Source organism: Gadus chalcogrammus, chromosome 4 (genome assembly GCF_026213295.1).
Source record: "Gadus chalcogrammus isolate NIFS_2021 chromosome 4, NIFS_Gcha_1.0, whole genome shotgun sequence".
NCBI classification, from domain to species: Eukaryota; Metazoa; Chordata; class Actinopteri; order Gadiformes; family Gadidae; genus Gadus; species Gadus chalcogrammus.
Window position 1 is genome coordinate 20,694,856 of NC_079415.1, and position 13,605 is coordinate 20,708,460.

Genomic DNA, 13,605 nt, shown 5'->3' on the forward strand with positions numbered 1-13,605 from the left:
GATGAGTTAAGGTTGGCTCAGTAAAACGACTACTAGGTTATGCGTTCAAGTGTAACGTAAAGAAAAGGGAAATTGAGTTTTTGATGAGAAACATGAGTAATACAGTTGTATAGTGCTCTAATCCTTTTAGAATATATAATTAAACTAATTTAACTTTATTAAAAATGACATTTATTTTAAAATAAAAAATAAAAAAATCCTAAATATTTTCCTAATCACTAAAAACATGATGAAAAGTGACAGTAGACAATACATTAACCAACAATTGTGAACAATTACATATTTTTTAAAAACCAAAAAAAGAAATTTCTTCAAAATATAGGACATTTCTTCAAATGCATTTTTTTCCCACTTCCTTTCTGTCTGAGAAGAACATTTGGAGGACCTCGTAATGATTTTTTTTTAATTATAAGTAAAAATATATATATACTCCAAACTCCCTTCACCCTGGCTGCCAGGAAGATGCCTTCTAATCAAGTGGAGCAGTGTCACAGGGCTGTCACAAAATTTGTGGTAAAAGGCTTGCACCCTTTTGCAACAGTTGAATCACCGTGGTTTAGGGAAATGACAAAGGCCCTCAATCCACGTTACACCCCTCCTTGCAGGACTGTTCTATCAAACACCCTCATCCCTGCATGGTATGAGGTGGAGAAGCAGAATGTCATTACAGAGCTGGCAAATGTTAGCAAGGTAGCCATTACAAGTGATGGGTGGACTAGCTTAGCGCAAGACCACTACATTACTGTAACTGCCCATTACAGCAGCCAAGGCAAGCTTCACCAAAAAGTCCTCCGGACCAAAGCTGTCTACAGAGCGCAGACCGGGGAAACAGTGGCAGTGGAGATTGGGGAGGTGTTGGGAGAGTTTGGCATTACTCACAAGGTGGTTGTCATGACTGTAGACAACACGTCCAACATGGATGTTGCTGCAAAGAAGCTGGACATCCTCAAACTGGGTTGCTTTGCCCACACCCTTAACTTGGCTGCGCAAAAAGTTTACAGCATTGCTACGCCGCCCCGATGGGCAGCAAAACTAAGAGCAGTCATCGTGTGGATGAAACGTTCTTCAATGGCGAAGATAGTGCTAAAAGAAAAGCAGCTCCTCCTCAAACTTCCAACAGCACACCATGATACTGGATGTGAAAACCAGGTGGAACTCCCTTTTTCTGATGGTTGAGAGGTTCCTTGAGCAGTATCCGGCTCTCCAAGCTGCAGTGTTGGATCCACGTATAAGAAAGCCCATTGAGAGGGACCGACTGGATGGGATCACAGATGAGGACTTTACCAAAGCAGAGGAGTTCATAAAGGTCATGAAGGTCCTGTACACTTCTACACTGTGTGTATCTAGTGAGAAAACCCCCACCTGTGGACAGATCCTTCCGATACTCATGAAACTGAAGGCCCACTTCACAGTTCAGGAAGGAGACTCTTCGTTTGTGTCTGACATTAAACGGAAGTTTTTGACTGACCTATCTGGACGTTACCAGGAGGAAAAAATCCAACAGTTCCTCGGAGAGGTGACGGCAATGGACCCAAGGTTTAAAGCCAAAAGTGTCAGGCACAGCACCTGGGAACATTTGCAGGAGGCAGCTGTAGCAATAAATGCAACAGAAGCAGATGTCCCAATCCCTGAGTCCCATGAGGACAGCGACACAACCGAGGAGGCTATGTATGAGAATCCCCGGGTTGAAGTCAGTCCACCATCACAACCCAAGGCCAAGAGTGCCTTAGAGGAGCTTTTTGCCGAGGAGGAACAAGAGCGACGGACCATCCGTATGAATAACTCCAACAGCAGCATTCAGCAGAGAGTACGTGATGAAATCCAGCTCTGCAGAAGCCTGCCTATGATTTCTATGGCAGAGGACCCAGTTCTCTGGTGGTGGACAAAGAGAGACACCCTGCCCCTGCTAGCGGAACTCTCTCACGGCTACCTTATTGTTCAAGCATCTTCCACCCCTTCAGAGAGGGTGTTTTCCACTGCTGGGGACACCATCAGCCAGGAGCGTTTTCTGCAAAACAATACCTGTTAATTTATGAGCTGATATTTTATTTCCTTTTGTGTTCCTTTTATATACATTATGACATTTTATTTTTTATTCGGTGCTGCTGATATATTCTTTCTATTGTTAGTTTTATGTTTCTAAGTGGCCTATTACATTAGCCATGTTTATTGAAGGCTAGAAACGTTTTTGTTATGCTCACTTGTTAAGCAATAAAAGCAATACCAGTTCCGTTAAAAATATAATATATATATATTGTCGCGTCGTCTTTCCACCAAATAATATAAAAGTATCGATAGTGGTATCGATAAAGACTCGGATCGATAAGGAGTATCGATGAAGGTATCGATATCAATAAATATTAACGATCCCCATCCCTACTCATGCCCCTAAGTTAAAAAAACTACTTTTTTTGTTTAGAACATTTATTAGCGTGCAGAAATTACACACACCAACAGCACACACAAAATTAAGACAAGAATACATTTAGGCTACACAAAACAGCACCTATTTACAAAAAAAACGAAATTAACATAAATAGTCAAAATCACATTTAGGCTACAAAAAAATCATGCCAGAGTCACTTGGCCATGACTTATAGTTGGGTCGACGTGACCTTTTTCCAGCTGACAGACAGTTTTCGGCACATTTAGTGGGATCAAATAATTCAAGTGAGGGGCCCTCTGTAGTGATCCTGATAAGATCCTCTGTGGTGGAGACATGCAAGCAGCTCCTCAAAGAGCTTTTGAGGCGTTTCTGCGCAAAAAAGCCCCGCTCACACTGTGCAGCAGAAATTGGGAGGACCAACAGTATGTCCACAAGGTGTGTAGGATGTTCTGTAAGAGTAATTTAAAAGGGACTCATACTGACTGATCAAAATAAATAACTACATACAAGAAATACCTCATTACAATTAAAGTACAACCTTCCATTTAAGTGCTGAAGTGTATGTTACCTTGTAGTCAGTTCTGTATGGCTCTTTGGTTGAAACAGTTTGACATAAGCTGCTTAAGGACTTGTCCTTAAACATGTGGCTGACAAGGGTCTTCAAACTTTGCTATTCCCCTGGCAAAGCATCCATCTGGCATCTAGAGCTAGAGAGAGAAAAACATAGGTTTGTTACTCATCTGTTTCATAATCTGGTAACCCATCAAATCCATGATATTTGACAGCAACGTGCCTTGTAAGGACAGGAAGAAAATTCTCCATTAGGGCCTCCAACTGATCGTTGCCATAATCAACCAGTTCATTGGTATTCTCAGGCCAGCTGTCGTGATGAAAGATTTTCATACAATTCACTGCAGAGTAGTCTTCAGAGTCTTCATTAATGAGACTGCCGAATCTGTTGTTAATGGCTTCCACAGTGGTGGTGATGACAGTGATGTTGTTTCTCTGTAGCCTGTGCTGCATTCCTGTGACCTCTCCCGAGAGTAGTACACCCTTTAAGAAAGAATGATGGAAAAAGAACAACATACCTAGTTATTAATCTCAAAGGAATTGTAAAGCATCCAGTAGCTTGTGCACACAACATGCACATTCAACCTACAGAATATTTCACACACACATGTAAAAGACATGTGAGGTGATTACAAAAGAGTAGTCATGGACTATTTCTCATTAAGCTGTTGTACTACACTCAATTTCCTGTATCCCTAACAAACCTGAAATGAGATCTCTTCCTGCCCTTGTAGACATTCCATGAACTGATATAGCAAGCCTCCTCTTTGCGGTGTTTCCTGCATAGCCTGCAACACCATCACTGTCTTTCTCAGCGCTGAAATGGCTTGAGGAAGAATGAGGTCGTTCTTCTGCAGAACGCAACTGAGCGAGGCCAGTTCATTAGACACGTCAGCCAGGAAATTGCTAAATGCGCGGAAGTTAATCACCTGCATTTCCTTCCTAATCTGAACAGGGGCAGTTAGAACAAATACATTGTTTAGATTTTAAGTGATGTAACCCAAAATAAATCAGGTTCATAAGCAATGTGTACTGGTTTGGTAAAATGTACCTTCTTTGCATGCCCTTGAATTTCAGCACTGGCTGCTGAGGAGGCAAGGTTGTCCATGTGGTGCAGAACAGCCGAATACTGACCACTGTCAATTGACAGACTCCCTTCTTTTCCTGCACGAAGGAACACACTCAGTGCCCGGTGTACATGGGGAATCCACCTCGTCCCTTTCACGCTCGAAGGAGAGCAGACCCTCACACCTAGCTCTTCTCCAATCAGGTTCAGCTCACGCCTGGATTTAGGGCTCTGGTGGTACGTCTTCCACACAAGATGGAGAAGGTCATAGACTTTGGCCACCATTGTCTCATTGCGCTGCAAATATCTTGGTGTACAGATCACTCCTGCTTTTTTATCCTTCTTTACAAAACATCTTGTTTGAAAAATGTAAAAACGACTTTGCTAGAAGGATGAACCTCCCCCTGTCCTGAGCTGGCCGAATTTACCTTGTTAAAATGGTGGTGTTTCCAAAGATTCTTTACCTCAAAATATATTATTTAGCTCTTTGGAGGGATGCATATCTTTGTTTATTTGGAACGGTAAATCTCCTAGAATTAAAATAAGCGCCCTCCAAAGACCTTAAAAGCTTGCTGGACTAGCTCTATCTAATTTATTTACTATTATTGGGCATGCAATATAAAGACAATGCTACTCTGGATTGGGTGGGATCGTCTCATTGGGTGTGAGGCCTGGGTGCAAATGGAGTGTGCCTCTAGCTCATTTGGTCTAGGTTTGATACTATGTGCCCCATCACCTCCTCTGCAAAGCCAATTTTGCGCTAACCAAATGGTCTATCACTCAGTCAGTGTCTGGTCACAATTTAGAAGACATTTTAAGTTTGGTGAATTCTCCCATAAAGAATAATTGGAACTTCCCACCTTCTCTGTCAGATTCTACATTTGGAACTTGGTTCTCAAATTGCATTTAGTCCATTTCTAATCTATGTGCGGTGTTTGGGTGTTTTGCCCATCTTTCTCGATTATATAATTTACCAAAGTCCCACTTATTTAGATTTCTCTAAATTAAACACTTTGTCCAGAAAAGTATTACCTCCTTTCCAGATCCCAGCGAGCAATATGGTTGAACATATCCTTTCATTATCCCCTTTGCGTAAAGGTCTTATTTCAGTTCTTAAGAACTGCATATCCAATATTTCCCCTCACTCTTTGCAGGATATTAGGAGGAACTGGGAGAGCTATCTTGGTGAGAATTTTACAGATGATCATTGGAAGGCTGTGCTTGACTTAGTACATACATCTTCTCCTTGCGCCAGGCACAGTGTGATACAACTCAAAATAGTTCTATGAGCACACTTGACCAAGTCAAGACTGGTGAAAATGTTCCCTAATGTTGACCCCTCATGTCTCTGTAAAGGTCAACCAGCAGACTATATTCAGATGTTCTGGTCTTGCACCAAACTTAACACATTCTGGGCCAGCATCTTTGGCGCCTACTCTAAAATGCTTCAAAGACTCATCACCCCCAACCCTGTATGTGCCCTATTTGGTTTTACCCCTGAAAACCATTCCCTTATAGCATTCACCTCCTTGATTGCAAGACGTTTGATCCTTCTCTCTTGGAAGGATTAAGCACCCCCCGGCTTCACTAGGTGGATTAGGGATATTATGCATTTCCTGAAACTTGAAAAGATCAGATATACTCTTAAAGGTTCCTTGCAAAAATGTAGGAAGGTTTGGGCCCCCTTTTTAGAATACCCATGAGAGCTTGCAAATACCATTAAATAATGATGACTATTGGGCTATTATCAGAGGGAAGCAGTGCACCCCCCTACCCCCCACCCTCTCCCCCTCCTTTAATTTAAAATGTAATTGCCGTTATTTTATTATTTTATTTTATTCTTTATATATATATATATATATATATATATATATATTGTGGCAATCTGGTCCCAATAATGTCTCTGCGTTCCCACAATTACCACACTGTCATCCGTTTCAGACCGAGAAATTAGGCTTTTATTCACAATACATGCGACTTCAGTAGGACACGAGGATCTGTGTCCTACGTGGAACAAAAAAGGAAAAGAAAACCGATGACTCACGGTCACGGTGAGTCAGAGTCACGGTACTGTCTCGGTTCAGGGTCCCAGTAGCTGGTCTGGTCTTGCATCGGGTTTAGGGGGGAGTCCCGTGTGTCGCCTCTGGCTCTCGATCGTCACCGGTGCGGCCGCGTTCTCTCGGGGCGTTAAGGAAGCAGTCCGGTTAAATCCAACGGTCCACTCTTCCGTAGCAGACGCCTCCCGTGTGCAACATTCCCGACGTCTCCAGGCTTGCTTGTGCGTCTGGACTCTCTCCCTAAAGGGACCAAAACCACAGCCTTTTATCCATTGATTAATTGGCCTCCTCCTCCGCCGCAGGTGCTTCTTATCAGGCTCACCAGTGCGACCTAAAATGAGCCCTCTGTCGCCGACTGGTGGGAATCGATGGTATCTCCCGTCCAAGACCTCTCCCCTGGGCGGCCCGGTCCAATAGGTTGGGGCCGGGTTGCCACACTCCTCCACCGCTGGAAGAAGCCTCGGGTTGTTTTCTTCCGACCAGAGACTAGCATCTCGGCGGGACAAGGCGTCAGCGTTGGCGTGGTTCCGTCCTGGTCTGTGGTCCACCTGGAACCTAAAATCTTGTAGGGCCAGGAACCACCTCGTAACCCGGGCGTTTGTGTCCTTCGCGCTCGCCATCCACTTAAGTGGTGCGTGGTCCGTGACGAGGGTGAACTCCCGGCCCAGGAGGTCATATTTCAACTTGTCGAGGGCCCATTTGATAGCCAGGGCCTCCTTCTCCACAGTGGAATAATTCTTCTTGTTCGAGAGGAGCTTCCAGCTAATGTAGGTTACAGGGTGCTCTTCTCCCCTCCGGATCTGAGAGAGAACCGCTCCCAGTTCCACCTCGGATGCGTCTGTGTGGACTATTAGGGGCGGAGAAAATGCAGGGGTTACTAGGACGGGCTCCGCGCATAGGGCTCTTTTAAGGTCGTCGAATGCCTTCTCTGCCACCACTGACCACGTTATCCAGTCTGGTAGTGCTTTCCTGGTTAGGTCATTGAGGGGACTTGCCAGAGTGGCGAAGCCAGGGATAAATCTCTGGTAGTAGCCTACCAGACCCAGAAAGGATTTCACCGGTTTTTTGATGGTGGGGCGGGGCCAGTTCCGGATGGCGGCGACCTTACTCTCCTGGGGTCGGACGACAGGGAGGACAGTGTATTGGTATAGTCCCCCCGGGGTTGCAAACGCCGTCTTCTCCCGTGCGGTTCTGGTAAGTGGCACCTGCGAGTACCCCTTGGTGAGGTCTAGGGTGGTGAGGAAGCGCGCCGGACCGAGCCGCTCCATCAGTTCATCTACTCCGACGACGGGGCTCGACCAAGCTCTGCGTGACTCTTCGATGACTCCGAGTTGGAGCATCTGTTTTAAGGTCATATGAACCGCTCTACTAGTCCGTCGGTCAGGGGATGGTACACTGACGTCCGGAGTTGTCTCACCTGTAGGAGGCTCAGTAATTCCTTCAACACTTGTGACATGAAACATGAGCCCTGGTCTGTGAGTATCTCCCTGGCGATCCCCACCTGGCTGAACAGGAGCATAAGCTCCTTAGCGACCGCTTTGGTGGTGGCGGCCCGAAGGGGCAGGGCCTCCGGCTATCTAGTAGCGTAGTCTACTATTACTAACAAATATCTAGGTCCCTGGCTGGTTTTCGGGAGGGGCCCGACAATGTCCATAGCTAACCGTTCGAACTGTGTTTCTATAATGGGCATTGAGATCAGGGGGTTTCTAACCGAGGGCCTTGGGGCCGTACGCTGACACTCGGGGCAGGCCTGGCAAACCCTAATGACGTCGTTCTTCACCCCGGGCCAATAAAGCCTATCCAAGACTCGTTCCCCGGTTTTGTCCATGCCCAAGTGGGCTCCTAACAGATGAGAGTGGGCCATAAACAGTACCTTGTTAACGTAAGGTTGGGGTATGTCAAGTAAGGTCGATTTCTTAGAGTCCAAGGACCTGCTACGGAGGAGTGTAGGTTAGAGCTTCAGTGAACGAACTAACTGTTCTAGTATAGGCATCGTGGATCTAAGAGGTTACCTAGTACAAAGAAATCAAACGTATCCCGGGAGTTAGTCATTCCAAACTCCTAAAACATCTCAGCAAATTCACCAAGTGCACGGATCCCAGAGGAGAGCTATCATAACAGACGTGATCGGTCTGCCACATTCCTGGCTACGGGTTATGCCCAGGGGTAGGGCACCGAGGTAAGAGGGATAGGCGTCTGATACAAGGTAGTTAGGGGCTGAGCGAATCTCCTCACCAACCTGTTACAACCGTTACGGGATACAGGTTTCACTAGCACCATCATTTAGGGGGTGGTAGAATTGACGGATCTGACAGGTACCACCAGCTGTTCCCTTACTACTCCCCCTTTTTTGATCACTCTGTACAACAATCCTCCCCGGGTGCTGAATTAAGGGAATGGCAGGTGACTCACCGATTCCCTGTCTTGTCCTTTGTGGGCGAGGATGTGACTCCAGGCATGCTTCAGGGTGTCGTCCTGAAGTTGAGCATTTGCGAACTGCCCGGGCCGATCCGTTCCCCCTCGCCCTGTCGGGTAGAAATCCGAGAACTCGGTGAGGGGTGAGCTCTCTGTTTCTCTTGGCGGGCCTGTCGGTTCCGTAGCTGTCTGGGTCCCCGGAGTGTTGTGGTCTGGTTCCCTAGATCCTGCCCAAGGGTCCCTCCCGTCGAGCGGGCTGGGGTGCTCGGTAGGATGGGGTCATCTCCGTCGGACCCGTCTTCCTCTGCGGATGATTCGGACGGGATTGAGAGGGGCGCCCGTGCCCCATAAGCGGGTCGGCCGACTCTTCCCTGCCGGTGTGAAGTGTTCCGCGGTGGCCTATACTCGGGTTTGGGCTTCCACAACCTGTGAAAGATGGGGCAGTCTCTCCCGATTATTACAGGTACAGGAAGGCGTGGTACAACCCCAGCTCGCGCCGTGTACATCCCTCGGGGGGTTTGTACTTCCACGTAACATGTCTCGTAGGTGGCGGTGTCCCCGTGTACGCAGGTGACCTCCATAGGTTCACCCCGCTGACCTCCGGCTAGGTCTGGGCGTAGGAGGGTCACGATGCTCCCTGTATCCAGGAGAGCCTGGGTGTCTTTCCTCCTTACCCGTACCAGGAGTGTAGGGGCCCTGAGCTCGTTGGGTTCTCTACATGTGGATTGGAGACACGGCCCGGTCTTTCCCCCGGCGGCAAAGCCTGAGGGCATGGACACATCCTGATTTCCGGGGCACTGATGGGCTAGGTGTCCGACCTGACCACAGCTGAAACACCGTCAGTCCTCTCGGGGTTTCCTGGGAGGGGGTCGGCGGCCTCGGCAGGGTCGTCCTCTGGGAGACGCTACTCCACCGTCGGTCCCTACGTGGCTCGGCGTGTCGCGTGGGGTTCCGGTCGTTGTAGCTCAGCTGCTGGGCCACCTGCCAGTTTTCCAGCTGTCTCACCAGCTCATCTACCGTCTCGGGATGGTTGCTGCCGATGGTTCTCCGGGCCTCTGGTGGTAACTGACGGACGGTATTGTCTATGAGCACGCGTTCTAGAACACTGGGCGCTTCTCCGCCCGTGAGCCATCTTGTGATCAACCTTCCGAGCTGGGGATTTGGGACTGGACGACGCCCCGGATATCAAATCTCCAGTCATGGAAACGTTGAGCCCTGGCGGCGAGGCAATGCCCATAATATGCCATTATCGCTTGCTTCAAGGTCGTATAATGGCTGTCCTGCTCCGGCTTGAGGTCTTGGCTTGCCTGCTGGGTTGGCCCGGTGAGGAAGGGTGACAAGATGTGGGCCCACTGGTCTTCCGGCCAGCCTTCCCGTCTGGCCGTCCTCTCAAAGACCTCCAGGTATGCCTCCACGTCATCATCTGGGCCAAGTTTGGTGAGTTGGCTCGTTCGTGCGGAAGCGGGTTATCCGCGTGTCGCCTGCTGGGCGAGGTGCAGAACGGCCTCCCGAAGAAGGGCGAGGCTCTCATGAGTGTCTCTCTGCGTAGCGGCAGCTAGGGCTTGGTCCCACTGTTGGCGCTGGGCGGCGGCCGCAGCTTCGGCTCCGTCTGGGCTCTGCATTGGTCGTGGGGGGTAGTCCGTAGCGGAGTCAGATTGCCTGCATCCTCCACCATATGTGGCAATCTGGTCCCAATAATGTCTCTGCGTTCCCACAATTACCACACTGTCATCCGTTTCAGACCGAGAAATTAGGCTTTTATGCACAATACATGCGACTTCAGTAGGACACGAGGATCCGTGTCCTACGTGGAACAAAAAAGGAAAAGAAAACCGATGACTCCGAGTCACGGTACTGTCTCGGGCTCAGGGTCCCGGTAGCTGGGCTGGTCTTGCTTCGGGTATAGGGGGGAGTCCCGTGTGTCGTCTCTGGCTCTCGATCGTCACCGGTGCGGCCGCGTTCTCTCGGAGCGTTAAGGAAGCAGTCTGGTTCAGGAAGGAATCCAGCGGTCCACTCCTCCGTAGCAGACGCCTCCCGTGTGCAACTCTCCCGACATCTCCAGGCTTGCTCGTGCGTCTGGACTCTCTTCCTAAAGGGACCAAAACCACAGCCTTTTATCCATTGCCTAATTGGCCTCCTCCTCCACCGCAGGTGCTTCTTATCAGGCTCACCAGTGTGACCTAAAATGAGCCCTCTGTCGCCGACTGGTGGGAAACAATGGTATCTCCCGTCCAAGACCTTTCCCCTGGGCGGCCTGGTCCAATGGGTTGGGGCCGGGTTGCCACAATATCCATATATATATATATTTTTTACTATTTTCCAATGTTTACTTTACTGTTCTTATACTTACTTATTTTGAAATATTGTATTAAACTGTATATGATCCGTCTGTAAACCTTCTTTGGACAATAGTTATTATTGTGCAGATCTGGACTTAAAGGGACAAGCTGGGAAGGGTGGGTTGAGGTGGTTTGAGGGGGGGAAGGTATTTTTGCTCATTACCCTTTTTTGCGTCAAAATATTGTGTCAAATTTGAGTAATATTTTATATACGAATGTGAAATGTTGTTAAAAAAAAGAAATGTTAAATTTCTCATGTCCATTATTATATTGTTAAAAAAAAAAGAGTTTAGTGAATAAAACCTCTATTTTACAAGGGTTATGTAGTGCAGTCAAGAAAGGTTTTTGGCTGAAATCTATCAAAATCAATAGATTTCAGTTCTGTCCCTAATTCCCTAATTCCCGTCTTCTCCCTCCAGTGTGTCAACTCTGGGCTTGTTTCCAAGGCGATGCCTGACCTGCGGCTTGAGGCAGGGCTGCACGTTCTTTGACGCTGACGTCAGCCCAGACTCCCAGCACGCAATTCTACGATGCAAAGGTTAGAAAATGGTGGAAGCTGCACGTTTGCAGCAAGAGGCCGCATCAAACACTGTTTAGATCAATTCTAATAATTTTTTGTTTGGTTTTAGTTGTATGGCTACTCTTTAGGATGTAAAAGGGGCACTTTGTATTTAACAGTAGCCAGGTTTGTAAGTGTGTTTTTAGTTAAATATTTTACAATGTCTTTCATCTATGTAACATCTCTTTCGGTATGTGCTTGCCGTGTCACCCAGTGCGTTCATTTGTTGTAATTTTCCTTAATGTGAACTTTTTTGGTGTTGATGTTAATACTTATATATATATATATCAGAGCTGTCAGTTAAACGCGTTATTAACGGCGTTAACGCAAACCAATCTTTACGCCGTTAGTTTTTTTATCGCGCGATTAACGCAATTTTTTTTTTCTTTGGCTCAAAACAAAGAAGCAGTAGCCGTATTGCTATGTTCAAGGCAGTATGTTTGTTTCGTTTAATTGCACGATAGGCTTTTTTTTTGTATCGTCCAGTTTTGATCAGTTTATGCCAATATTGTTATCAATAAAAAACCATTTGCACAAGGCAAGCCGATGCACTTCTCCATGTTGATAAGAGCATTCAAATGAGAAAAATTAATGGGACAAAGAAATCAAGGGATATTTAGCATAGAAAAAAGATTGCGATTAATCGTGAGTTAACTATGGCATTAATGCAATTAATCACGATTAAATATTTTAATCGCTTGAAGCAAAAGGAGGGGAATTGTATTTAACACGCGCGTGGAGCGACATAACGCAGGCCTATCTATCTCATGGACATATTACAAAATGGACAACGGATTTCAAAATGGCGCCTATTCATTCCTATGTAAACTGCTCAATGGCGCAGGGCAACATCAAGGAGAGATATGCTTCTGCATCATGGGTCCATAGCCACGCCCTACTTCATGATGTACCGGATGCAGAAATATTCTTGTTTTTTAGCATTGTTAGCATTGTAGCATCAAAAGCGAGAGGTCTGAGCGATCCCAGTCGCATTGTTTACCGACCATGGAAGTACAGGTTACTAATCCCCCGATGATTCTCTATATGTTTTGTTGCAGAAGTTCTTCAAGGAAAGTCGTCAAATCCAGAGATAGCTTTTAACAGTTACTTTATTTGGTAAAGTATTTCGGTATGGTAAACTAATACTATGGAGCAAAAGGAGGTTGAAGTGTGTCTTTGCACGTGCTGACCGACTCCCAGCTGACCAAAGCTATATTAACCCTATCGTATGGGCTGCCAAGAGCTTCTGGGCTGTTTCCTTTGAATCGCCCGCTATGTAGTGGGCGTGGCCGGGGTGACGTAATGGCTTCGGCTTCTTCACCTAACTAAAGGTGATGCCGTCTGTGGATGGAGCAGCCTTCAATAAGGTCTTGCTCCCCTTGTGGCTATGTATAGTATTTACGGCTTATATGTTTGGTCCTGCTTCCTAGTGGTTAAGTGAGGGTAATACAGCTTGTGTGTTTGAATCTGCTTCCTAGAGGCTATGTGGAGGCAGCTCATGTTCTTAAAATACGTAACAGTTTAACAATTATTATTTTAAATTGGTTTGCCCCTTTTTATAACAAAAGCACCTTGTATATACCTTTTTGAATGTTAAAACAGAAATAATAATTAGCACTCGTTTTTTAATATATATTTCTGATTCTGAAACGAGAATCAAATGCCCAATATATACACAGACCCATCAGCTGGTGTACCCAGGGAACTCACAAGGTGTTAGGAAGCAAAGGAGTCCGAAATGACCCCACATGGTATCATGGACCTATTATGTGTGGGTGCAATGAATAAGACAGATATGATGGTGGCGGTGCCAGCCCCACGTCAGGTTTAAAAAACAAGTAATACTGAAACTGAATCTCAAACTTGATCCTGAAATGTATTCAACATGAAATATTGTACAGGGAGAGGGCTGTGGCCGCAATCGATGGAGGAGGCAGTCAGGTTTGCAGGAAGACAACAACAGGAGTATGATGGACAGGGATCTGACATGGACAGGGAATTTTTATTTAAACATTCAGAGGAAATCAGGCCTACTGTAGGCCTATGTAAATAAGATTAAAGATGTCTAGGATAGTATAAATGATAACTGTAAATGGCAGGTGTACTTTGCTTTTCATGGAGCCATAATGTTATATTAATAAAAAGCATTTTATTGATGGGCTCCTTTCAGGCCACTTAAGCACCCCTTACATGCATAGTTAATAAAATATTAA

At 46.4% G+C, this 13,605-nt stretch overlaps 1 protein-coding gene across 1 annotated transcript in view; it reads left to right on the plus strand.

The window, feature by feature from the left end:
• The window catches only part of LOC130380927 (inactive dipeptidyl peptidase 10-like), a 206,091-nt gene that overhangs the window by 109,478 nt on the left and 83,008 nt on the right, over positions 1-13,605 (plus strand). Inside the window, exon 16 of the mRNA XM_056588357.1 lies at positions 11,253-11,371. Within this exon, the coding sequence (XP_056444332.1) occupies positions 11,253-11,371 (119 nt within the window). The remainder of the gene's footprint in view (positions 1-11,252; positions 11,372-13,605) is intronic.